The sequence below is a fragment of the Pseudopodoces humilis genome, chromosome 9 (genome assembly GCF_049639895.1).
Source record: "Pseudopodoces humilis isolate 2021_Gansu_Grassland_sample_001 chromosome 9, ASM4963989v1, whole genome shotgun sequence".
Taxonomy (NCBI): domain Eukaryota; kingdom Metazoa; phylum Chordata; class Aves; order Passeriformes; family Paridae; genus Pseudopodoces; species Pseudopodoces humilis.
The window spans coordinates 33,113,457-33,140,768 of NC_142208.1; the positions used below are offsets into that span (position 1 = coordinate 33,113,457).

The 27,312-nt window shown below is 45.9% G+C and overlaps 1 protein-coding gene across 3 annotated transcripts in view; it reads right to left on the reverse strand.

Annotated features, from left to right (window-relative positions):
- Nucleotides 1-27,312, reverse strand: part of CTBP2 (C-terminal binding protein 2) — a 129,021-nt gene that overhangs the window by 16,533 nt on the left and 85,176 nt on the right. The window contains exon 1 of one of the 3 annotated variants that reach the window (XM_005528835.3): nt 20,213-22,124. The exons of the other annotated variants lie outside the window; for them this stretch is intronic. Coding sequence (XP_005528892.1) covers nt 20,213-21,893 — 1,681 coding nt within the window. The 5' untranslated portion in view covers nt 21,894-22,124. Of the gene's footprint in view, nt 1-20,212; nt 22,125-27,312 lie in introns of those variants that run through there. 3 annotated transcript variants of the gene reach the window in all.

Consider the following 27,312-nt stretch of genomic DNA (forward strand, 5'->3'; position numbering starts at 1 on the left):
GGGCTGTCCCTGAGCCCTGTGAGCCACACCAGGAGCACACGGGCTGTCCCTGAGCCCTGTGAGCCACACCAGGAGCACACGGGCTGTCCCTGAGCCGTGTGAGCCACACCAGGAGCACACGGGCTGTCCCTGAGCCCTGTGAGCCGCTGCTGCCCGGGGCTCCTCCGCAGCCTGCGCGATGCCCGCTGGACCCTGCAGGGAGAACCGAGAGCTCACTGCAAACCCACGGGTCCTGCCAAGGCCTCGTCCCTTCTAAGACCTCCTAAAATAGCTCCTGGGCGCTGGCCAAGGCACAAGCCCAGCTGGAACCTTCTGTTCAGCGACCCCGCTGCAAGGTCACCCCTCCTGGAGCCCGAGGTGCCACGGCTCGGCCCAGCGGGGCCAGGCAGCCAGGCCGGGCCCTTGGCAACCTTCTCCTCTCTCACATCCCCACCCCTGTTCCAGGGCAAGGATCCAGCGGAGGAACTCTCAGCACAGTCAGGAAGGCCAAGTATTGCCATGTTCACACTGCTCCTGCTCTTTCGTGCCCCGGTTCCTTGCTTCATTTTTTCCCCGTTTCTTTCCCCATCCCAGTCTGTACCCGCAGCTCCTCTGTGCTCTCCCGTCGCTCTTGGAGGAATTTGAGACCAATTCCTCTTAAGAGCAGAAAGGATGGTGAAGTATGTGAGCAGAGGAATAACCCTGGAAGGTCCTGGGAGGTGCTGAATGCCTGCAAATCCCACTCATTTCCCTGAGATAAACACCCTCACTTCCCTTTAGCACCGCTTACAACTAAGTGAGAAAAACCCCCTAAATACCAACATTCAAAAGCACTTAACTACAACCTACTTGCTATTAAAGCTGATTTACTTTTACAACAAAAGCTTTACAGGTCTATCATAAGATTTTATTATGGTTGTACTTTAAAAAAAAACAAAACAAACAGGGCACAGTTTACATTCCTGTTGACACTTAAAGCAGCCCAGAACCATAAAAACAGAGCAAACAAAGCTCTGGCTTGGCAGTGACCATCAAACCCCAGCTGCTCTCCTCTGTATCCTTCAAGGAACAGTTTAAGGAGGGAGACTGATCACCTTGTGGGACTCAGAGCCACCTTGCCTGGCTGAAGGGGTCCCTGCTCATGGCAGGAGAATGGAATAAATGACCTTTAAAGGCCCCTTCCGACCCAACCCATTCAATGATTCCATGAACTCCAATATTTTCTGGTTTAACTAATATTGAAAAACACTGGTTGCACCTCAGGGAGGATTTCCCAAGCATGACTGCATTAAGAGTGTGATATCCTAGAAAAAATATTGAAGAGAAAATCACTCCTGCTTCAACCCATGTTCCCTAACTAATATATTTGATTATTTTCAATACTGCTGTAAATCTGTCTCCTGGGATACATCAGGAAAATGACAAAGGATCCCACACTGTGCTTGCAGCGACTTTCCCAAAGGAGCATTTTCTGCTGGAAAGTTTAACAGGAATGGGGTGACACGGGGTCCAGCAGCATCTCCTGGTCTGACATCCTCTCTCTGAGCCACCTGCAAGGCTGCTCACTCAGCTGGAGCAAAAAAACCCCAACAACCCAAAGCCCCCCTGAGAAACCTCAATCTCTTTATCCAACTTCTCAGAAAAAGAGATTTTAGAGATGCCACACAATACAGCCCTTTTTAGCTATCTGTGCCCTCGAGCCATGCATTAATACAGCTGAGACTAAGCTGGATTGAGGGAATTTTAAATTGGTCTGCTGGATGGTGTAGAAGGCTATCAAAAATAAAAAATTAAAAAAAAAAAAGAAAAAACCCACTCAAAAATGAAAAAAGGAAACGACACAAAACTGAATTGTAGGCTGGAGATTTCATGAGGTCAGGGTGAGCATGCAAAACCTCTCACTGGAAAGATTATTATTATTATTATTATTATTATTATTATTAATAATAATAATAATAATAGTGTTTTACCTACTGGAACAGAGAAATTGCCTTGATTAACAACAATACACTGATTATTTACAAACTCGTGCATCTTGGAATATTATCCTTTAATAATTTTTTTAGACTGAGGACAAAAAAGTGGCATTCAGAGCAGGGAACTCTATACTAAACTCATCCTTCTTAACCTTTCTGACTTTGCACCTCTGTGGAGCCTCACTGGCTGCTCACCAACAACTCCTGTGTGCTGAGGGCCTTGTGGGTATTTCAGGAAGAAATGACAGCGTGACCGTAAGTATGGAGCCTCACAAAATGAGGCTAAAATGTATAAATTTTGACTTCATAGAGTCATGGAGTCATTAAGGTTGGGAAAGAGCTCAAAAATCATCAAGTCCTTCCCAGCACTGCCAAGGTCACCACTAACCCATGTCCCCAAGTGCCACATGGCTCTCAAACCCCTCCAGGGATGGGGACTCCACCACTGCCCTGGGCAGCCCTTTGGTACACAGATGTCATGTTCCTATGAGTAAGCTTCAAGCTAGAAAAAAAGTCTTTTCTAATTCAGGGCTATTCAGTCTTTTTTGAAATGTTCAAATCAAATTAAACCAAATGAGATTTTTTTTTTTTTGTAAGTTGCTTTTAAACTCACTTCTTTCAAATATCCACTGAACCTTTTGAAAATTAAATTTATTTTATTTTTAATGCAATGTGCAATTGTGGAGATCTGAGGAAAAGCATGTGGTCCCAGAAGCACATGGGGCTTTTCCTAACTATATAAATTACTCTAATAAAGGATATTATCTCCCCCTGCAAACCTTGTCTGGCTTCAGTTTTCCAAGCTGAATAAAGATAACGAAAAATTCAATGATTAACTTTCCCATTCTCTACTTTCCCTCTTAATCAGCCTTTTCCTGGCCACTAGCATTCCTGCCTGGCTGCAAAACATGGGCTGCAGGTCTGGACAGAAGTCAGCGGACCTAAACAGGGCTGCGACCAGCCAAAACTCTCCCAAAAATTCTCAAATTACATTTGGGATGTGGTTTCACTTGGTACAGTGGACAGAAGCTCTGAGTAAGGACCCAGGAGGAAGCTGAGGTGCTTCTGGCCACCCCACCTCACCTTCTGAGTCTTCTCAAAGCTTTGGAGGAATGGGTGAGAACATACCTAACATTTTTTCTTATCCCTGACCCTAAAACGTTCTCTGGATTAGTGATAATCCCCAGCCACACATTTCACATCTTAAATTAAAACAGGGGACCGGGCAATGCTGACTGAAAACCGTCACCAACGTTGTGACACCGAAGTGCCCCTTCACCCTGTGACCCTCCATGTGTCAGCACAAGTGATGGCCACCTCATGAAGGATTTCCACATGGGGTTTTCCTCTGCGTCCAGGGTGGCCTGGAGACAAAGACAGGTTAAACTTTCATCATTTTGTAAATCCTCCCCCTGAAGCTGCTTCATCTCCCCCTCTGCCACCCCAGCCAGAGGACCCTCAGCCCGGACAGCTGCACTCCAGTGCCTTCTGCTTTATGGAAACCATGTTCAATGTCCAAATATTGCACAGATCCTTGAATAATAGAGCTTATAACCTCCCTAATTTATCATCAGTGTTTAAAATAGTATCACTAATAAATAATTGTAGTTGAAACATTTATCTTAAACCAGAGCTATTCAAACTACGATACTCTAGAAAAATCTTTGCTAATCTGCTCCATCTTTGAGCAAAAGAAACACACTCCCTGGCTTTCATACTAAAACAAAAATGAGCATTGGCAGAGCAAGCAAAATCATCTACAAATACAAATCAACCTTTTCTCCTTGTGAGCCAGAGTAGCCCAAGGGATAACGGCATGATCACGCTCCTGATGTATTTATACAGCACATTTTCATCTTCATTAATCCAGATAACACACTGGCACATTCCTATTTTTCAATTCCAAGAACGATGAGCTATTCCTGTGCTAGTTCAACACCCACCTCTCCCCCAAGCACTTGGGTCAGATCAGCACCCTGGAGCTCCAGGGGTGTCTCCTGCCCTCCCACTCCCTTGGGAAGGGGCTGTAGCGCTGCAGCCCCAGCTTGTCCCAGCTCCAGGCTGTGGCCCTCAAAGTCCAGCACACTCCTCTGGCCACAGTGAAGGGCTTTAAGGACCTTCTGAAGCAGCCCTCTCCTTGCCCCCATGGTTTTTCTCATGGGGGTAACCTCAGCAATGCAACGAGAGCTAAAGGAGACGAATCAGGGTGCTCAACAAGGAATTCCTGCACAGATCTGTATTTTCTCCCTGTTTTTCACAAACTGGTGTTTTGGCCAACAACCTTCATATTTAAGGTGTCTCATTTTCTTGTGCATGTCAAGGATTGCTACAGTGCAGCTCCCACAGCTGCTGGGAGGCATTTCCTGCAGGCATCCTCAGCACACTGAGAGACAAATAAAATCCAAACTGTAGAGAAACTGACTGCTTTTGAAACCACGTTAACTCTAATGGGCTGAAAATGTCTTCATTTTTATGTCTCTTCACTATCACAGTGCTGATGTAGGTAAGCACAGGATATAGGTTTATCTAATAATGTATACCCGAGATAGGGAAAAATATTTCACATTTGCCTACAGTTATAAAACTGTAAATCACACTGAACAATATCACTGCAGTAAGCTCTTTTCCTCTAACCATTTTCTATATTTTATTGGTTCAATAAAACCCATCACCTATCAACCCAAGAGCTGTAGCTATATGCCGTATGGTGAGTCTCAATTAATTTATCTAGTCTTAAAACTGTGCCATGAACCCACCAAAGTGAGTTGTAGCAAAATGAACTGATCAGGTTTAATTTCTTTGTTGGGAATAAGACTGGGGAAGGGAGGGAAAGGGGTCTTGCACTGAAATTTCAGAAAGTTGACAAAATTTCCTGCCTTTCAGCAGAAGGCAGCTGCCAAAGAAGAATGCTGATGCATCCCACCCCTGTCTATGTGTTTATACACTTGATTAGATCATACAGATTACAAACCAAACCAAATCAAAGTGAGTGTGTTGAGAAAACTCCCTGTCATCTTGAAAAAGAGGCTCCTGCAGCAACAACAATTCTACCTTGTGCCTCTGTCTGAGGGGGTCTCAAAGCCCCCCCAAGAGCTGCCACTGACACAAAACTGCCCTGCTGGCTGTAATCAACAGGTTCAGGAGACGTGGCAAAGAGGGGAAGGAAGACATGGTGCTCATCAAGACACCCAGCTAAATGAGCATTTTACAATTTCACACAGTTTTCATCGTTCATTCCACAAATACCCAAGAGATAATTGTACAGCATTCAGTCTAATCTATTCCTCTAATTAATACCTTTGGTAATACAAAGAAAAACCCAGTATTGTGAAAAAAAACCCAGAGCACATGGCCAGCTGACATTCCCAAGAATACTTAAGAATATAGAGGTGGCATTTAATTACCATCAAACCCCTTTTTATTTGGTGCTGTTACTTTTAGCAGGAGTTTTCCCAAATCTCTCCCCGATGCTCAGTCCAACACGGATCGCCTTCCTTGACCAGCTTTCCTCTCTCTGCAAGCAGATAAAATTTGTCTCCCCAAAGCCCTCATTCTTTGGAAGGAAAAAGGAAGGTGATTCTTCTACAGGAACTTATTAGAAGCTGCTCTCAACATAAAAATTTGGATTTTATCAGAATGGTTTGGGTTGGAAGGGACCTTAAAACCCATCGCATTCCACTCCCTGCCATGGGCAGGGACGCCTTCCATAATCCCAGGCTGCTCCAAGCCCTGTCCAACCTGGCCTTGGACACTTCCAGGGATCCAGGGGCAGCCCCAGCTGCTCTGGGCACCTGTGCCAGGGCCTGTCCACCCTCACAGGAAAGAATTTCTTCCCAGTATCTAATCTAACTTTCCTTCAGCTTAAAAACCAACAGAGAGAGCCCCTATAAAAACTGACACAGATTTATCACAGGGTGTGGAAATGATTCCTTGAGTTTACCAAAACAAGTTATTTTGTTGCCCCTCGGAAGAAGCAGGCCTTGAGAGAGGTGCAGAACCATCTCAGTGCCTTGCTCAAGGTCTTGCCAACTGACATAGAAGGGTTTCATTACTTTTTTTTTTTTTGTTTTGTATGTAATGCAAGGGTCACAGTCCTTGAAGAACTCCTCTTCCATCTCTCACTGAACAAACAGGAGGGATCTGCACAAAGTGCAGCCACACCATCCCACTGGGGGCCCTGCAGGAGGTGTGGGTGAGGATGCAGCACAGACACCCAGACAGCAACACATCTCACCCTCCTCTGCCTCCAGACTTCAGAGTGAGCTGGTGAATGCTGCCTGCTGCCAGCATGAGCCACACAGTGTGCAGGGGACACCCCTGGCATGTGCCTGGGTTCAAGCAATCCACTTGTGACTGCTCCGCTGTTTCTGCTCCTGTCAGGCACAAAAACAAAATCCTGGTTGCTGCTTCCCTGTGATTCACATGAGGAGTGCCTGGAGTCAATGGGTTCAGTGTGGGGATCATTCAAACCAGCTGCGGCCACTAAAAGAATCCATTCTTCATTCCTGTGACCAGGCTTGCTAGAAAGTAGGGAGCAAATGTTCCACCCTAAATAGTTTTGGTCTGAGCACAAGAGAAGCTATTGGCAACAACAACATTGAGAGAAAGAATGTCTTAGCATTGGGCTCAGATGCCTTGCAAATGTATTTTGTATCCTCTACCCCAAACTGTACTTCTTTCTGCCTGGAACAGACTACATGCTTTAATCGGCTCTCAGAGTCTTTATTTTGGCTATTAGAGAGCTCCCTTCCATGAGGGACCTATCTGGGATGGAAAGAATATGGACTGGGATGGAGAGCCCAATCCCAGCTGAGCACCAGGCCACCATGGCCTCCACTGTGAAGCCAAGTTGTGCAGGAGCCACAGAATCACAAAATGGACTGTACTGGAAGGGACTTTACAGTTCCAACACCCTGAGGGACACCCTCCCCTAGACCACATTGCTCCAAGCCCTGTCCAGCCTGGCTTTCAACACTTCCAGGGACGGAGCAGCCACAGCTTCCTCACCATCCTCACAGGAATGAATTTCTCCCCAATTTTTAATCTAAACCCACCAATCTTTCAGTTCAACAGTTCCCTCTTAGTGACCAAGCAGGCCTGATCGGAGCATTTTCTTTGGGTTGACTGGCAAGAGCAGCCTTGACATGGTGCATATGGTCTGAATTTGATGCACTTCAACAACAAAATGAGAGAAGAAGTTTTTATGCTGCACTGTGAAATACCAAAAGCACTGAACTGTGCTGCATTAACGTGGCATTGTCTCCAGGACTCTTGTCCAACTCCAGGCTGACAGGAGGAGCTGGCACACAGGAGAAGTGCCCACATCCTTTCCTCACACCCCCAGGTACTTTTGCAGAACACACATGAATGGGTGCACATGAATATCTCTATCCTCTCCATCCAGTTACCAGTGCAGCCTGAACTGGGGACAATGCTCATTAACAAAAGATACAAGGGATGATAACAACTAGAAGATAAAGATTTGCATTTATTAATGTCACAATATAAAGGAAATGATAAACCCCTGCAAGTCAAGTTTCTAATTTGGTCCTAATCCCACTGGGCGTAGCTGTGTCAGCCCTGGCTGCCTCTCTGTCTCAGTCCCAGTCTCCTTTCCATCGGTCAGGACGAGCCTTTTCCCAAATCCCGACAGCTGGCTGGAGCAACCCTCCACATCCTTTCTCACTACAACTTTCCCTAGAGCATGATGACTTTTAAATCCTTTTAGGCTCAAAGCCCAGTAAGTGGTAAAGCCCAGCACAAAGTGATATTTATTTCTCACAACTATTTTTTTTTATATACGAATCCAATAGAAAAATAACCTCAGCAGTATTTGTCATAGCCAGAGGTGGATTTGAAGATCTCACTAAGTGAATGTGCTGCCCACAGAGGTGCTTGATGCCTGGTTCTTAACAGAGTTAGAAGAAGAGCCTGCCCTGAGTCAAAACTTCTGTCCTCCTCCAGCTGTAGTAAGGAGTGTCTTCAAATCTTCTGGGGAGCTGGAAACTTTGGTATGGACAAAGAACTCAAATGAACAGCGACAATGGCTGCAGAGTGATTTCCTTAATTAAAAAACTGGCTGTGTTCCTAAGGAGGAGAAAAACAATGCTACAGACTGCCAAGGCAAAGAGCAAGTAAAAACTGTAGCACATGTAGCTCTGGAGGAAACACAAACGGGCTCTATCAGCCCCCCAGATCCTCCAAAACCATTTGTAATTATTAGGCTGAAAATCAAGCACAGTCCTGCTGCTGAATCAGAGCAGCACAGGCTTGTGAATACAACTTGGCCTTAATTAATTCATTTTGACAAGGCTCAAAACACTCTCCAGGCGATTTAAGACACCGTAAAAAATAAGGAACTGACAGTTTTTGACCTCAAGATGTCAAACACAGAACTGCTGTCTAGCTGTGATGAGCTGTCACTCTATCCCCTGGACATTCCCACTGTGGCTCTGCAATTCACAGGGTGGGCTGCAACCACCCAATGTGGTCCACAAGAGGACTGGCACGTTCTGAGTGCATCACTCAGCCCATCCTCAACAGCATCTGAGAATCCCTGTCAGCACAGCAGCAGTGGTGGGTGGTCTTCTCAGCCTCTGCCCTGCTTGGTGATGGAAAAAAATAACCAGGAAGGCTGTGTAGCTTTTTTTAAACAGCAGACCAGATCCCAAGCACAATAAACTCTCTAAGAAGAGACATTTCAGAGCGTGTGCATCTCTCAAAGCAGCACAGGGACAGAAAGACTGCACAGAAGAGGGGAGAAGACCACAGGCAGAGGAACAGTAGCTTTTCCCTGTGCTGGTCACACGTGGTCTGTCAATCTGACCACCTGTGATCAGAAAGAAGCTGATACCTGCTGTGCTGAGACAACTGAACATCCCTCAATGGAAATTCCAGTGTCCAGTGCCAAAACATCGCTCCAGGGGAAGAGGCAGCGTCTGGGGAGACTGGGAAGGCAAAGGGAGAAGAAAAGACTCCTTGGCTGCAGCAGAAAACCACCATGCTGATGGCTCCCCGCAGCACAGGACTCTGGCCAAGGAGAAACAGGGTTCACAGAATGTTTCCAGGGGTGCACCTGAGATGCTCTCACTGCAACTGAGCGTGAAGCTGTGACCTGCCAGGGCTCCACACACTCCTCACAGTGATGGGAGCCCCCTGTCCGACTGACCATGGGAGATTTGGGTTTTCCTGCTTCAAACCAGCCACAGAATGAAACAAAACATGAGTGTCAGATGTCAGGAAGGCTGAGGAGCACAGCTGTGGGCTGCAGACAGGTGACCACAGAGCAATGGCAGCAGTAAGGTTAAGTTTTCCAAGTGTGGCTCCAAAAAGAAACCTCAGGACACCCTGGTGATGCACTTTCAGGCAGGAGATGAAAAAGAATCATCCCAAACTTGACAGGAAAATATGGGTATTACTCCAGGAGATCTCCAAAATTGTCTTACACTGACAGCCAGGAGCTCCATGTGGCTTAATGCAAAGCATCAAAGCACAGGTCACACACCGTTTAAAAGAACATTAATCTTAAAACAAAATCTTGGAATCGAGAGGTTTTTAGAAGAGAATTTTAACTTGCTCTTTTGCCAAATTCTGATAGAAAATCTTTGCTCAGACCCCAAGGGCTCATGACCCACTTACCAAGCATGGCACTGTTGTATTTGGATGGACTTGAGTCAGAGTATTTCTAACTCCACCAAGGGTAGGAGCTGGAGGCAAACAAACAAAGCGTGTAACTGTGCCAGCTTGGGAGGGGAAGTGTACAAAAAACTTGGAACACAGACATTTTGTGACTGTTACCAGCACCATTCTTCCCAAGCATGGAATACTTTCCTAGAAACTGGCTACTTTTAGGGCACCCTCTGTCCTGCTGCAGTATTTTGGTTGGATTTACTGTTGCTGATTCCAGTATTTTCCTCTTTCTTCTGTTCTCTTACCTTCTTTTTTCCTCTCCCACTTCTCCAGATGTGTTTGTGCTGGAGGAAAGCTGCTCCCCTTGTGTCAGTGGGGCAGTTTCCAGCTCTGCCCACTCTCAGCACTGTGTGCAGCCCAGGCTTTCCAGCATCCCTTAGTATGTGCTTCTTCAAAGAACCGTGGGGCTCTAAGTGCCTTATGGACAGATTAAACAAATAGGTAACAGACATATTAAATCAGAGTGCCTAATAATTTCCCAGAGTGGAAGTAAAGGAAATTGGAGATTCCCCAGGAAATTGTCCAGAGTAAGGCCAGGTTCTCCCAGGCATCATCACACAGAGGAATTGTGTCCTCTTGGCACCTGGCACAGGCTATCATTGACCAAACCAAACCTGTGTGGGAATTGCATTGCAAACTCTTGTTTTCTTGAGTCCTCCTCAGAGAAAAATCTCAGTTTCAGAGCTAAGCACGATTTACTGCCAACTTTCCAAACTTCCTCCTAGAAGGACAAGGCAGTCAAATGCATCTGCTCTGGATTTCCCTTACAAAGCCCCCACAGCCGCAAATCCTTTACAAGGTGATTTTTACTTAGCAAAGCACCCAATTTTCACCCTGAGCACTGTCTCCCCTCTGACAAATATTTCTGTTTACAGTCTGGAACTTTGTCATATCGAACTGCGACCAAATTTGTTATCTCCACACACTCCTGTTGTGTCAATATTACATGATTGCCATTTCTCTTTCTCCTCCTGAACTGCCATGATTAACAATTAACAATGTGCGTGCTCACAAGTGACCTCCTTTGCTTTACTGTAGCCCACAGTGTTACAAATCCTAAAATGATACCAAAATACTGACAGACAGGTCAGTCCTGACATCTGCTAGTTCCAAGGATCTTCAAACCCCTCTGTCAAACAGCCAGCTCTGCCCTTCCCACAGAAATCCATCCCTCCCTCTCCAGGGAAGCACTACTGGTCCCTTTCTGCTTTAATCACTCCTAACTCTGAAGTACTTTTCTGTTACAGAAGCCCTGGATACTCCATCCATCCACCCTCCAGCTCTCTGCACACTTTCAGATTTCCACATTAGCCCTCCAGACTTTGTGTGGTTCAATGAAGTTTAAAGTCTCACTTTTTGCTCTGTCCCTGGTGAAGCACTTATGGCAACCATTTAGAATGGTCAAAAAGCCACAGGAATTTATCAATAATTTTGCACCCTCTCCACAGCAAAGCACAGTGGGTCCATATCTATGAATAATTTTCATTTCCTGACTTGTTTTTTTTTGCTTGAGAGCACTGCACTGAGCTAGTTGGGTTAGATCATGAATAGAAGCAAAAGCCAGCCTGACACCAGAGTTTTAGGCTGAGCAAACAGAAACTGGGATAAGATGCCTAATCAGAATGAGAACAGGGATATGTTTTACATAAAAATGTCGGAAATTAAGAAAAAATAAATATTCAACATTCAAAACGTAGCCTCTTATAAAGGGCAAATGTCCAAAGGAGAACAGTTGTTAACACACAGCCAGTTCTGCACCTCAAAGACCATGCAAAAATAACCCAAAACTGAACAGCCAACAGCAAACTAGTCAGCATCAGTGTTGACTGGTACCATGTCTAAAATCAATTTGAGCTTTAATAATTCAACACAATTTAATCTTCTGGTAGTAGGAAAGGTGGAATTTGCTTTTTTCCAAAGGATGACGTGGATGGATATCCTATCTCTGTAAGGTACACCCCAATTTGTGGTAAGTGCTGGGCATGAGGCCAAACACACAGAACACGCACACAAAGCCTTGGTGTTCTCTGGATCAGGTCCACAAACCACAGAAACCAAGATCAAACAAGAAATTCTCTGACAGATCTAACATTTGAAATCACGCAACATCACCGATATTTGTTTTACCCAGAAGACCTGACTAGAATTTTGTTTCAGAAATTCTCAAACTTGCAAGGGTTTGGTGGAATGCCTTTTCATGCCTTGCTTTAGCCTGTTAATATCAGTCCCAGTGCTAATGACCCAACTTGTGAATGTACAGAGGGAAAACAGAGCTTCATGAAATATTGATACACGCTTGGAAATTTGACAATTATCTCCAGAGCTCCTTGGTAAAACCTGAAAGCAAATAAATAGCAAACATTTCCTGCACTCATTAAAACACTGAAAAACAGAGAAAGAAACCTACTCATTATCCATTTGACAAATCTATCCTATTATTTTTAATAATGCACAGGCTTCCAATGCATGAAACGTACAGCTTAAGAAACCATTGGGTTTGTAGATCTAATTTTAAGAAATGCAGTAAAAGTCAGTGATGTAGAGCTGGCTCCTTTTGCAGGAGAGAGTAAAAAATCTCCTCGTATTGAAATCAATGACAAAATCACCGTTTTTCAAGTGAACTTGACTCACTGCCCTACTTTGGAAGCTGCTCCTCCAGAAAGATATTCTACAAAAATTATAAATAATCACTTTGTTGGCGTTTTTCCATGCAAGCTTCAGAAACAGAAAACTGGAGTGAAAAAGAGCTGATGGGCCAGAGTGTGGGGCTGCTGGTCCTTGGGATGTACCTCTGTATCTTGCTTATCTTACAGCAGGGAGATGATCCCCTGGCTCTCCCTCTGGCCAGAACGTGGTATGGGAGATGCCACATTGCTCTGAGGGAGCCTGGGCTTTTAGGATGAACAGAAAATACAGAGAACACCTTCCCTGCTGAATAAAAATGAGCCCCAAGGGGAAAACTTTCACTGCAGAGTGTGACACTGCCCTGATGTTATTAGTTATTAGTAATCCTGGTTTTGGGACCTTTTTAGCCCTGACTACAGATGAAACAAGACCTCATTCGCTGCAGACAAGAATGAAATGGAAATTTAAGACTCTTAAGCCGAATGTTTCATCTGGTAGGATAACAGCTCCCACTTTTATGCAGGTCTACTCAACATGAGGAAGAATTCAAAGATGGGGAAAGCTTGATAGGAGAGATTACAGGAATTGCTGGCCAGGTGGGATAACTAAAGTGACATTTAAGCATTCCTGATTATTTCAGTGTCCCAGCAGGATGGTCTAGATACTGACAAGCTCTCTGCTGTCCACATTAAATCCTTTCTTTTATCCTTCATAATATTAATCAAGATTCCTTGCACTGACAAAACAAAATATATGCACTTGCATGAACTACTGTACTTTTTCAATGTTAATTTAAACCTTTCTAACAAAACACTCAGAGATGGCAGAGAACAAAACAAATGTGTGACATCTCCATCTCCATTCCTTGTTTTTGTTCACTCTGCAGGTAACAGTGAGAGACTCCAATGAGAGACTGGGCCATCCTAAGAAAAGACTGATAATCTATAGGGTCAGTAAGGGAATGTGTAGGAGGCAGCTCAGGGATTTGCAGTGTTTAGCACAAGTGTCAGGAAACGTGTTAAGGTTAAGAAGACCAGCAGGGAAGTCAGGTGGGCATTGCCAGGTTCCTCCATCCCACCACCTACACCTCCTGGATGGAGGGAACCCACTTGGAGATACCACCATCACATCTGGAAAATACATGCCAAATGCTTCCATGACACCTCGGTTCTGATCCTCTTTTTCTGTTTTTTTTCATGGAAAGTATATCCTAAATTATTTCTTAGCACTGTGTTTGCTGTCTAAACAAAGTCCCGTCTGCTTGTTTGCTCGCCAAGCTAGGAAATAATAAATTGCTCGATAACCAAAACAAGACACTTCTGGCAAACAATGAAGACTGCAGAAGCACTGTTCCAAATGGATAATGACTGAGACACTGATTATATTTTGGAGATCTTTTTCTCCCCATTTTCATATCTATACATATCTGCATACATAAATAAAACATGAGAATGCCATCTTAGCTGTTCATACCAGTATTTACCAAGGATCTCCACCAGCAACTAAGCCCTGGTGGTTTCCTTCTTACTGTGACAACCTGCTCATGTCTCAGATTACAGAGCCTAAATCACCCTTTTCCCAGGGATTGTGATGCTTCTGGGAACTGCAGGAACAGCCCCGTGGTGTCACAAGCCTCTCATGGCTGACACTGCCTTCATTTACAAGATGAGGCAAGAGGCCATAATCTCCCTTGGCCACACAATATTTTTTGGCTGAGATTCCATGAGGGAATGATGCAGGTGGGAAAGAACCACAATCCTCCACCCCCGACCCCTCTGCTGGAGCGGCTGTTCCACTGTGGGGCACAGCTCACGCATCTGGTGGCCAGTTGCAGACACTCCTTGCAAACAAAAAAATGGAATTTATGCCTGGCAAACGAGTTTAGGTCAAAGGCTTCCAAACTGCTGAAGAACTGGAGGCAGGAGGCTTGGGGATGAGCAGCAGCAGCCCCAGAGCTGAGGTTTCCCTGCTGAGGGGCAGGGCAGGGGCTGTGCCACGGGACCCACGGTTAAGCCGATTGTTGGCTGGACACCCCCTGCACCAGGGGAGAGGGTGGAGGAAGGAGAGCTAGGCACTAATCTGCTCCATCTGCTCTGGAGCAGATAATTGGATTGAGGGTGCAGAAGGCAAGACCCTGGACACAGCACTGGGCACTCAGAACCTCCTGTTTCCCTGAACAAAACTGCTCCATCACTGCTGCCCAACACCTCTGCCCAAACCCTTCCATGGCTGCTCCATCACTGCTGCCCAACACCTCTGCCCAAACCCTTCCATGGCTGCTCCATCACTGCTGTCCAACACCTCTGCCCAAACCCTTCCATGGCTGCTCCATCACTGCTGTCCAAACCCTTCCATGGCTGCTCCATCACTGCTGTCCAACACCTCTGCCCAAACCCTTCCTCTGGGCCGCCCTGCCCAGGACACGGCTGCTCCAGCACCTCCCTACCAGAGAGGCAAAACTGAATATTGGAAACACAACCCACGTGAATCCCACTCTGAGAAATAACAGTTCATCTTAAACAAAACAACAGCAGACAAAAGAGATTAAAAATTAGCTTTCTTTACCAAAAGCCAGCAGAATGCTGTTACCATCAGACTTTATTTAGGTGTAAAAGTCAAAAGTTCGCCTGCCAATTGCCATCAATAAACCTTACTAATACCAGTCCTACATCTGCAATATTTATTCTATATCAGTGGCTTAATGATGCTGGCCTTCTGCTTTTCAAGGATTCAGCTCAGCACCTATTTCACTTTTAAAAATAACAGGCAATTCAGTTGTGCAGCATTTTCATTAAACTGGACTGCAGTGTGATGATATGAGAATGGCAAGAAGAAGAAATATAAAAAATGTTTAATACAATAATAATAAGAAACCTTTAAATTTTTTCCCCACCTATGTGAACATGAAGTTTGTAGCTATGGAAACTACTTATGAGAAAGCTAAAAAAATATCAGCAAATATAGTCAGAGAATGATCTGGGTATATGAAAGTCCAAACAATGCTGGAGAACCAGAAACACGGGGTGAAAGAAAAGTGTAAATTAAAGATGACAACACTTGTGCATCTGACAACACATTCTCCTTCGACAGGCCAAATTCATTTTTATTGCCATGGCACTAAAGTCAATGAATTGCAACTGGAATGAGTTTGACACTTTATATTGCTTTTGATAAAACCATTATAAAAAGCATATTTCAGCCTTTAAAGAAGTATTTTAAAAGCATATTCTCTGCCACTAGGGAACTGTACGTGCAGATTGGCTAAGACAGTCAGTGTTATATCAAGATAGCCAACAGCACATCTCTTGCACATCTTAAGATCCACGCACTCATGTGCTCAGCACAGGTTGCTGAGGTCCTTCTGAGCCTTTCAAAGGCTTTTACAAACTCACTGTGAGTTTTCCAGCTACTTCCCTCATCATTTTGGATATTAGTGTCTTGATGCTGTGACCATGGGGACAGCGGGAAACACCTGTCTGCTTATTTCAACCTGTATTTCTGTATGGAAGTTGTGCTCCCAGTTAAAAACACTACTCTGTGTTTTTGGTAGTGAGGGTGGTGCAGAGTTTACCTGGACTAACACATTAGCTGGGAAATGGCTCCAAGGACATGCTATGGTCTGTCAGGTCAATGTGCAAATTAAATCAGATTTATTCAGTACACGGAGCTTCCCTTGGTGCCGTTTCAGTCCGGATTGTTAATTGAGTGGCCCTACATGGACACACTGTGATTCCATGCTGAGGTTTGTACAGAAAACACACAGAAGAAAACCTGAAGTCGATTTCTGAGCTGTCCACTGCACTGGGAAAAGAATAAATCAACATCAGCAAATGCCCAGGAAATTTATATTGTATAGGAAATATCCTGCTAAACACTGTCCATAGAAAGCAGTGGCAATTTAGCTTAAATTAATTAGGTTAAAAGAATTAATAGCTTACAAGAGTGGGAAAATACCACTCTTTTAACCATCTCTGATGGGCTCTTTTAACCATACCTGAACAACCATCAAGGCTCTTACTCCTACCTATGTCCTTTCCTCTTTGGGGGTTGCCCATGTGCAGAGTTTCAGCCTGCAACTATGTGTGGTTAACACAGTTTTTATCTGTCACAGAGTGGGAAATACCAATAAAAGGCATCACAAAGAGGTGTTAAAGAGTACAAGCAGAGTTGAGCTAATCACAGTGAAAGGCATTTCTAGCTGGTCTCTAAGCTGATAAAAGAGAGGATGAGTCCCCTTCATACTGCAGAGAACAACTTGTCCAAGGAGGTCAGCTTCCCTCAGCCTAGCTTTCCCTGCTGAGGAAAAGGTCAGGCTTTCAATCAAATCTTACAGCAAAGTAATTTTGCTCTGGTTTCCTGATGATATCCACCTGACTTTACAGGGCAGCCCTGCTCCTCATCCCGGTGGGAAGCATCTAGCATCTCCCCTTTTGTGATAATTTGCTTTCATACCTTCGTGTGTAAATGAGGGCTTGATAAATCACCCAAGACACATATTTGCAATGAATCATCATTTCTCATTTAAGCTCCATAAGTCCAGCATCAGAAAGAGAAATCTGGACCAGCCCTCGTTTGGGAGAAGTCCAGGCTAGCTACAAAAATACAAGACTTCTCATCTGCCAACTGCTTTACTACTAAAACATTGGGTTAAAATAAATTAAAAAAAAAAAAAAAAAAGAAGGAAATTAAGTAATCTAATAAAAATACTAGCAAACATCATAAATTGAAGTTGCAAAATTTGGAGGCAGAACTGCAGCAATGTGATCAGTGACCGTGAGATACTGTTTGCCCTCACCAGCTTTGCTGACCTGGACTATTTATTTCCCTGCACTCCCTCCCAGCTCAGCACGGGGCTGGCCACAAACCCGCTCTGGCTCAGCCTCCCATCAACACACGTTTGTCACTCAGACCTTGCAGGGCTTTCTTCCTGCTCGCCACTGAGCTGACTTGGTGTGCTCACTACTGCTGATCCTGTGGATGGCGAGGCTGCAGGAGCATTCCTGGCAGCTATTCCTGACAAGGTCTCAATGACATGGACAGCAGCAGCTTTGCCAGAGCTGTGGCAGGGGAGTTCCTGGCATGGGAAGCCGGCTCATCTCTGGAGACGTCACTCTATCGCCACAGCAAAGGGCTTAAGGTGCTCATTCACCACCTTCTCTTCATACAACCCTGCAACTCCCAGGAAGGGCAACTGACCTAACTAATTACTATTTATTTTAAGAAAAGCAAAGCAGTTGCAGCACTAAATCTCATTTCTCCTTTTCCCTTATCTGAGCATGCCAAAGCAAGAGGTCCATAAACACGTGGCACACGCCTGTATCCCTGCCCAGGATCCTGCCTCTACCATCAGGAATACCAGGCAGGAGAAGACACTTTCCTCCTGCAAGCCCTCTGTCCAAACTCCAAAGTGAACAGCAGCTGTGGAGAATGCACTCAGAGTGTCAAACTCAGCACAAAATGACAAAAGGGCTATTTAGGAACAACTCACTGTAGAAAGACTATAATGCACAGTTCAACAAGACTTTAAAAAAAACTCAAAATTATCTGTTTTAAGGTCTTATCCATATAACAAGCTTCAAAACATGACTGGGCTGTAACATGCTCTTTATGACCCTCTGCTGACTGGGAAGACATTAACCTACACTGACAGAAAATATTTGCAGCCATTTGGACACAGACTTTAATACTGAATTTGCTTTCATCCTGAGACTCGAATATACACAGCCAAAGCTACAGCCAAGAGAAGGCTCATCGCTCCTGAAAACACATCCTGGCCCTTCCTGGCTGACAAATACAATTTTCCTGGATTTAGTCAAGTTTCTGCCATCCACTCAAAGCTTTAAAACATCTTAACATATTTCTAACCTCAGCTTATCCCATTGTGGGTAAGTGTGAACACTCCAGCTCAATACAGCTCAAACATCTACAAACCACCACACACTTTCCCATTTTTAATCCTTCCATGTGCCTTACCTTGGCTTCTACTTTTAAAATATAGTTTAACAGGAAGAAAACCTCTCAGGCTATTTGGAAAGGAAAAAGGGGAAATAAATAAAAATGAAGACAATTTTACAGGTCCTACTTCAGCTAAACCTTTCAGGGCCTTCAATGAGAAGATAATCTTTCTGTGATTATGGCCAAACCCTCTCGTTGCTTGGCAACACATAATTAAGGAATATGTTTTCAGATCCGCTTTGCAAGCTGGCCATTATCAGATGAAATTACTGGAGCAACAAATGTCATCCTCATGCAAATGAGATGGTCGTAGGCAAAAGAAGAAAAAAAAAGAAATAAAGAGGGCTGAGTAGCAAGAAAGAGCTCAACAGCACAGAAATACTGCTGGCTTCCTCTTGCTGTGCACTGGTAATTCTGGTGAAGGGAAGGGATAATTTCAAGATTTTTAGAGAACAGGGTTTGCAGTTTATAAATGTGAACCAGGGAAGGAGGGATCTGCTTCCCATGGTGGAGGAGATTGCTCCTAATCCCCGTGCTCTGGAGGTCCTTCAGCCCAGAGCTCTTTGCTGCGTCGGCACCGATCGCTCAATCAGACAAAGCGCAAATAAATGAACATATTTGTGTTCCCCACATTATGCCAGTTCGTCTTCCTAGCCGCATTCATTTAAAAATACTGCCTGGATGTACTACTTTAGCATCTGATCCATGTCAACACAGAACATGTTGCCTAATATTGAAGCATTTTTTAGAAATCAATACATTACACTAGCTACATAAAGGACTCCTAAGCGTGAAAGGACCGGCATTTACTTCCTAGCTGCGTAATTATGGTATGGCAGGGAAAGGGGTGTGCCAAGTGTCTGCATTTTGACAACTTTATCATTTCCCCTCTTTATTTAGATTCCCGTGGAATGGCATCACCAGTTTGGCATCGTCTCGATGCCTATAAATGGTATCCCTCTTATTAAAGCTTTGTGTATGTGTGTGCTTGTACAGCACATTGTTTGGGAATCGTCTGCATGGGAGTTCAGCTGCACTGCACAGGGAGAAAACTCCCTGCTCACAGAGTCATTACCAGCAAAAAAACATTTCAAGGGGTGTCTTTCCACATTCTCTTCAAACAAGTCAAGGCACAAATGAATGGATTTGATGAATTCCCTTATATTTCTCCTGGTGATTTTGGGGGTTAGCTTCTATCAGGCTCTGAGTGCCACATCTCCAAAGCGGAGGAGCAGAGCCTGCTCAGATTATACAGCTTTTCATCTGAGCAGCCAAGAGCCAGAGTGTTTCTAGAAAGGGAAGGGAAGTCGAGGAGCCACCATTCATTTTTATTGTTCCAGTGCTTAATGACAGGCTTTTAGTTTAAAGCACAGCCCTATTACTTTAACAGCTCTATCGCTTCACTTACAGGCATCTCGAGAAGGAAATCAAGGGGTTTATTTTGTATGCCTGATAAAACAGCAAATTAATAATAAGAAGAAAAGCCTTAGGTAATGGCCAAAGGTAAGTCGATTCTCGAATAACACCATTAACTATCTGATGAATTTAGTCAAAACAATGCTAACCACTTCCTCGGAGGAACACATTTGTGCCTGATAACAGCGGTAAAAAGTCAATCTGCAGCAAACCCTGTAGTCCTAATTGCTCAGCCAGCACAGTGTCTAATCTCCTGCTCTCGACAAACAACAGGAACGGCAAGATTAACCCTGGGAGCATTATCTGAGATACCGCTCACATTTAACTGAAGTTGGCTAAACAAATAAAATATTTGGAATTTAACCACAGAGCAAGAATCAGCATCTTTAGCTCCACGTGGCCAGCACAACCCTGCACAGAAATCCCCTTCATCGCATATTCTAAGTAGGACAGTGTCTAATACTCAGGCATGAACCTCCATGATATTTGACTGAGGGTTTTTTGAGGGGTAAAATAAGCAACAACGAAGTGGTTCTAAACTACAATATGGACTAAGCCCCTTCGGTAATTACTTGGTTCAGGCGACGCCATGGTGGAGACGATGACGGGGGGCCCCGTGCGCCTGCTGAGCTTCGGGTACGGGGACAGCTGGGCAGGGAAGGCAGGCCCTGTGGGTGCCAGGCCACCGTCCCCTGCTGTCCCCGGCCGGCGGAGGAGCTGGGGGCTGCTGTGGGGGCTGGGTGCCGGTGACGCCACCGCTGTCCGCTCCCTCTTCATCAGCTCCATGGGCACGGTGTAGGTGGTGGGGTACGCCGTCTTGGGGCTGGCGTGCGGGTTGGCCGCCGTCATGGGCAAGCCGACGGGAGCAGAGTAGGCAGAGGCGGGACGCGGGTGAGTGCTGCAAGGCAGGGGGGTGTTGTATCCCGAACCGGGGAGGAAGTGCGGCCCCTGCGGAGCCCCCGCGGGGGCCGGGTAGGTGGTGGTCTCCAGCAAGTGCTGGGTCGGGGCGCTGGACGGCCGGCGGTGTATCTCTACACCTCTTGGGGACAGCGGCTGCAGCGGTGGTGGGTGCTGCGAGGTGCCAGGGCCATCCACGGTGGGCACCCCGTATTCTGCCGGGAGCTCGCTGCGATGGCTGAAGCTGTTGGAGCGGGTCCTGGGGCGCAGTGCCCCGCTCCTGCGCTCCTGCCTCTGCAGCTGCATCTCTGCCTTGTAGTTGTGGGCGATGCGGGACAGCACGCGGGCCTGCCCCAGGTTGGGTGCCACCGACTTGATGTCGTTCTCCTCCATCATGGCCAGCAGGTTCGGGGAGTCGAAGCCCTGCTGCAGCAGGGCAGCAAAGGTGCTCTCCGAGACGCCCTCCGCACGCAGCAGCGCCACAAACTCGGGGTCAAAGCTTCTCTTGCCCTCCGGCCCGGGGAAGGCGGGCGGCACCGGCGGGTGGGAAGGCGTCGCCACCGTCGCCTCGTAGCTGTCGTAGGGACCCTTGGCGCCGGTGCTCTCCCTGCCTGGCCCGTAGCTGCTGCCGGTGCTGGTGCTGGGATCCACCACCAGGCAGGTGGGGGCAGCTTGCCTGGCTGCTGCCACCTCAGGAGCCCGCTCTGCCCCATCGCTGTAGCCTGGCCTGCTGAGGAAGGCAGGTGGCTCTGCGGCGTAGCGCGGGCCGGGGGGCTCCGTGCCGTACCACGCTGGGGAGACATCTCTGCCACGCAGCCTCTGCCCATCCAGGGCCAGTTTGGGGTCTCTGTAGAGGCGGCTGGTATCTGGTGGGGCAGGTGGACGCGCTGCGGTCTGGTCCCAGGACAGCCGGCTGCCGGGCGCCCCATAGCTCGCCAGCGGCCTGCCCGCCACGTGGTCGCGGTAGCAGCGAGGGTCCTTGGGTGACCTCGCCGACAGCGACGGGTCGCTGTAATAATCCTGGGGCGGCAGAGAGCCCCGGGCCGCCATGGGCGCCGGCCGCTCGCAGTAGGCGAAGTCAGGGACAGAGCCCTTCCTCAGGGGCCCTGAAGCGAAGGTGGCATCCTGGTACGGGTACGCCTCTTGCTTCAGCTCCGCACCGCCCTGCAAGATGATATCATTTGCCCGCGGTGGCTCGTACCAGCTGCCCTCACCACCGTAGGTCAGGGAGCTCCTCCGGCCCGGTGGCCTCTGGTACTCGAAGGCGTTCTCGCTCTCCCAGTTCCCCTCATACCAGCCGGCAGCGTCCCAGCTCTGCGAGCGGCCGATGTTGGGGTGCTTGCTGGGGATGGGCATCACCACGAGGCCGCTTGCTCCCGCTGACAAGGAGAAGAGAAGGCGCCTTCCTTCTCAGTGCTTCTCCGGCACGCATCCAAACCGGACCGTGCTGCGCCTGAGCCCTCCCGGGACTTCAGAAAGCACCGGCCGGCGGTTTTGCCTTTCCGAGTGTCGCCTGAATTATTAATCCCGGGTAACCTTAGCAGGCAGAGCATGCGGCGGCCGGCGGAGGGGCTGCCCTGGCCGTGCGCTGCAGCCGCGCTCAGCCCAGATGCTTTATCCTGTGCCGCTGGGGACGGCGCACATGGACAACTGGCCGAGCAGTGTGTGGGGATTAGGAGCTAAATAAAACCACTAAAGCCCTCGCTCCATGTGACATCATTTTAGCCCGATGAAATCTCACGCACTGACCCAGCCAGCAACCTCAATGCAATTTTTCCCCTGGGGAATGATGATTTTTTTTTTTTTTTTTGCTTGTTTGTTTAACATTTTATTTTTTTTTTAACGTGTGTTTCCTCTGTTTTGGCTGTCTCCCCCCCTTGATGTGCTGGGGGAGGCTGTCCCAGCACCCACCGGGGATGGGCAGCGGGATAACGGAACGTGCGCGGATCCGCTCGGCCCCACACATGCGCATGTAAAAATAAAAAAGAAAGCTTCAGTGTCAGCTCAATCTTAATCCAACCTGATGAAATGCTAATCCACTGCACACAGCTAAGGACAAATTAAATGGGAGCCAGCAGACAGGCCTAAAAAAGGCCAGTGCAAGATACTTGGGAATACGAGAGAGATTAGAAATTAGTTAGGTATCAGTTTAGCAGTTTATGAATATTATAATTTGCATTAGAAATTACTTTTTTTTTTTCTTTGTAGTTTCAAATTAGCCACGCTAACTAGGCTCCAAAAAGATTTTTTGTAATCTTACCATAATATGCAAATCCTTTCATCATCCCAGGACAGAAAATTGTGGAGGTGTAATCTGGAATGTATAATTTTAAGACCCTAGCACAGGTCACGGAGAAGGAGGGGAGGACCAAAGGATCTAAAGCCTGGCTTAACAAAGCAAAAAGGAATAGCAGACTTTTGCCCATTATCTCCAGCTTCCTTTGGAAAAAGTACATGTTTATGAAAAAGGAAAACACTCAGAAGCATCACACAAAACTCAATTTGTTCTGAGCAGTATTTCAATATTCATGTGGCTTAAGCTTTTTTTACACTTAGAGTAGGCAAAGGGATTTAGATGGAATCACAGCACAGAAAATTGTTATTTGCAAATGTAATAAAAATTTCCATATAAAGTCATTGTTTTCAGAGGAAATATTAAAATGGCTCCCCAAAACATGTAACCCAAATTATGACAGGCTGCTCATGCTCTAATATTCCTTTTCAAAGAAGAAATAGCTCAACTGCTCCTTATTTTGCTGACCGCTGCTGCAGAGGCAACATTTTATTTTCTGAATTAAAAACTCAGATGGAAACAATTTTGCCTTTCTCTGTTACAATCACAGATTTCTTCCCCTCCAATAAACCCCCTTCCAGGACACAGCCACTGAAAGGAGGAACAGTCACCTTCCCCGGCCTGTTTTCAAGACAGCTTGAGCCTTTTTCCCGGCTAATCCACAATAAATGTTTAGTGCACAAGCCATCACATGATGGACTATTGTGCTATTATGATAGCTAAATCACTAATACAGTCTAATGCTTATACTTGCCTATCATACTAATACCTCTGGGCTATATTTCTGACCCAAATACTGACAGGATCTTTGAGTAATCCCTAAATTTCTTTATTGCAGTAAATATTACAAATCCTCTTCAAATATTCTCTCCTCCAGTTCCATCCTCAAGAATCACGATCTTGAAAATTATGCTGGATATTACACAGACATGCAAAACATGGGGCCCAAAATATTATTTATTCAATTCTCAAAGAATATCTGACTGGCATTATACTGAATTAACTAACAAACTTCAGGCACACTGGAAAATTTCTTCTTTTGTAAAAGTCAAGATGGGAAGACACATTTGTGGCATACAAATAAAGCAGAGAGTATTTTAACCAACTAAAACGTTTTATTACAACAACATTTTGCTAAAGAATAAAGTGTATTCCCAACTGGATACAGTGAGATTGGTGCCATTTGTTCTGAAGCAGTGGAAGAAATCTACTAAAAATGTATATGAGAAAATAATAAAATCCTGGTCTATAGATCAAGGTCATCTACCATTGTCTTTAGCGTTAATAAATTACTAGCTAACAGTCACCATGTTAAGCCTCGGTTGCCAATGGAAAAAACCATGCCACAGAGAATGAAATTTCAAAAATGCTGATTTTCAACAACTGCAAGGGAAGTCCAAAGGGAACTTGAAGCATTCACTACCCCTGAGAAAACCAAGGGCTTTACAAGCCCTCGGGTCGCATGACGGACACACAATAGCAACCCCGCCCAAACCAACACATCTGTGACTGGTGGCCGTGCCCTGCCCAGCGCACACATGGACAGCAGCACCCAGAGAGCCACCTCCAAACTCCATCCTACACACATCTGGGCTCTGAAAACCACCCCAGCACCAGCCTGCCCTCACAGCCTTGGGCAGGAGATGTGCTCCTCTTGCAGCTCTTCAGAGGGACCAGGAAACCCTACCTGGGGACCTGCTGCTGGAACGCTCATGCATATGGATGGTTTATCCCGCAAGTGCTGACCTCAATGGAACAAACAGATTATTCCTGTGCTCCAAGCCAAGCAGAGGAAAATGCCTGCAGGACCAGGGGCTGCAGGATTTGCACATTTCCCTGCAGCCAGGGCCCAGATGTCCTCTTTGGAGGGCTCTGCTGGTCCCAGTATTTTTTGACCAAGAGCTGTATCCAGTGGGGAAGACGTGGCCCAGAGCTGTGGAGCTGGGCTGCCTTCTGTGCCACCACGGCAGCAAAGGAAATGTTACACCCCCAGTGAACCAATAAATCAATAAGAAATGATCGGAATGAAATATTTATAGATGGGCAGCAAGGGTCTTGCCTTTTTCTTTTTTTTGCAGTCTTAAAAACAGCCCACTTGCAAATTCAGGCAGCAGAGCAAGTGAGGTGATTGCTCCTGTCTATGCCACTGGTGAGACTCCACCTGCGGTGCTGTGTCCAGCTCTGGGGACTGAAATGTAAGAAGGACATGGAGCTGTTGGAAAAAGTGCAGAGGAGGCCACAAAGATGATTTGAAGGCTGAAGCACCTCTGCTATGGGGAAATGGGGAAATGCTAAGCAAATTTGGCTTGCCCACCCTGGAGAAGCTTTGGGATGATCTTATCACAGCCTTTCAGTACCTGAAGAGGTTCTCCAAGAGAGGCTGGAGAGGGAATTTTTTAGAAGGGCATGGACTGATAGGACATGGGGGAATGGCTTCCCAGTGCCAGAGGGCAGGGATAGATGGGATACTGGGAAGGAATTTTTCCCTGTAAGAGTGGTGAGACCCTGGCACAGGGTTCTCAGAGAAGCTGTGGCTGCCCCAGGATCTCTGGAAGTGTCCAAGGCCAGGCTGGATGGGGCTTGGAGCGGACTGGGATAGTGGGAAGTGTCCCTGCCCATGGCAAGGGGTGGGACTAAATGAGCTTTAAGGTCCCTTCCAACCCAAACCACTCTGTGATTCTGTGAAATTCTATGAAATTATTCTGTTCCTATTTCTGCATGCAGACCCAAGCAGGATGGCCAGGAGAAGATCCAGAGGCCCTGGGGCCCAACCTGATGTAACTGATCCCACTGTGTTTCTCGGAAGTGCAGGAGGCACCAGCACCCACATCCTCAGCATGAGGGGGAAACAAGGACTGTGGAACAGGCAGAAAATTTATTCTCCCTTTATCTTTTAATTCTAGAGGTATTTTGGGAAAGGAAAAAAAAAAAAAGAAAAATCCACACACACAGAAAGAAGGAAAAAAAGCTGATCAAGAGGTTAAATGCTCTGGTATTTCAGATCATGTGAAAAATGCAGAGTTTTGACTTAATACCCTGATTTTCAGTTTAGCATTGATCTCATACATGGTAAATTTAGCCACAATATTTGGTTACAATACAATGACCACAGAAGTCTGCTCTGAAAAAAAGGTGATGACAGAGTAGGAGAAAGGTGGGCCCATTGTTGAAACACTGCATTCAAAACTGATGGCAAGAAATCTGAGCCTGGAGCCCTCTTGCCATGGATGTGAAACAAGCAATGCTACAAAGTGCTGTTCTCTTCCCATGAGGGAAGTGTTTTACACCTAAAACCCAGGGTAGGAAATCAGCATGCTAAATCTGCAACACAACTGTGTAAACAACATTTTTTGGAGTCCGTAGCACTCACTCAGGAGAGGTTGGCTGCAAAATTTCATTCATATTGATATAAAACATTTCATTACCGATTCTGAAAGCATGTTGCTGGAAAAAATATTCCATGCAGCAAAATAATACAGATTGGGATTAGTTTTGCTTCTTATTATTGTAAAATATATTTCAGCTATAAATTTAAATCCTGTTTATGTGGAGGAAAAATATTTTTGATGTAGATTAAGATGTTGATGTTTTCTTCCCAATTATTTTCTTCTGGGAGAGACTGGAACAGAAACAGTGTGCCAAATGTAATTTTTGGCAAAAACTGTAAGATGCAGCAGTCTGGGAAAGGCTATTTCTCTTTCAAAAGCAAAGGAATCCTACCCCTGGTAGTGAAAAATCCTCTAGCGAACAAATACATCTCTTGTTAATGGAGAGAGCAGGTATCAGGACACCCAGCCTTTATACCTCGCTCTGCCACTGTCAGAGAGTAAATTGCTTAATTTCTTACTTGCTGATTCCCCTTCCATCAAGAGGGATATAATAATATACACCTCTCACACTTGGATGGTGTTAAGATTAATCAGTGTTTGTCATATGTTTTCAGGTGACAAGGTACAAAGCCACTGGGGAGGATAAATGCTCCTGCTCTCCCTGCCTAGGCTTTCAAGGACTGCTTGTGATTGTGCCTAATGACCCCCAAAGCTTGGGAAGCCTCTCCTGAACATCTTCCTCCCATGTTCAGCTTGCAGGATGCCAGGGAAGCAGAAATGAGCTGCTCTATGCTGTGGTGCACCATGGATGCTGTGGAGAAGAAAAGGAATGGGATGCAGTATGAGTAATGCACACACACATACAAGCACACCAACTGAAAAGAAACAAAATTAAAAAGAAAAAAGGGAGTGGAAAAGCAGCAAGAAAATGCTCCAAATCCTTTGAAACTACTGCATTTGCTGAAATTTGGCTCTGCAAAATCTCCCTCACAGTGGCAATGAGCACTCTGCCTAGATGGACTTTTTAACAGTCTCCTGAAATTAAGGGAGCACAAAGAGAAAATTAGCAGGATTGTGCTGGAATCATTTTCAATAATCAAAGGAGCAGCACAGCATCTGAAAGCACTCAGCGCTTGAAGCCCTGCCACATGCT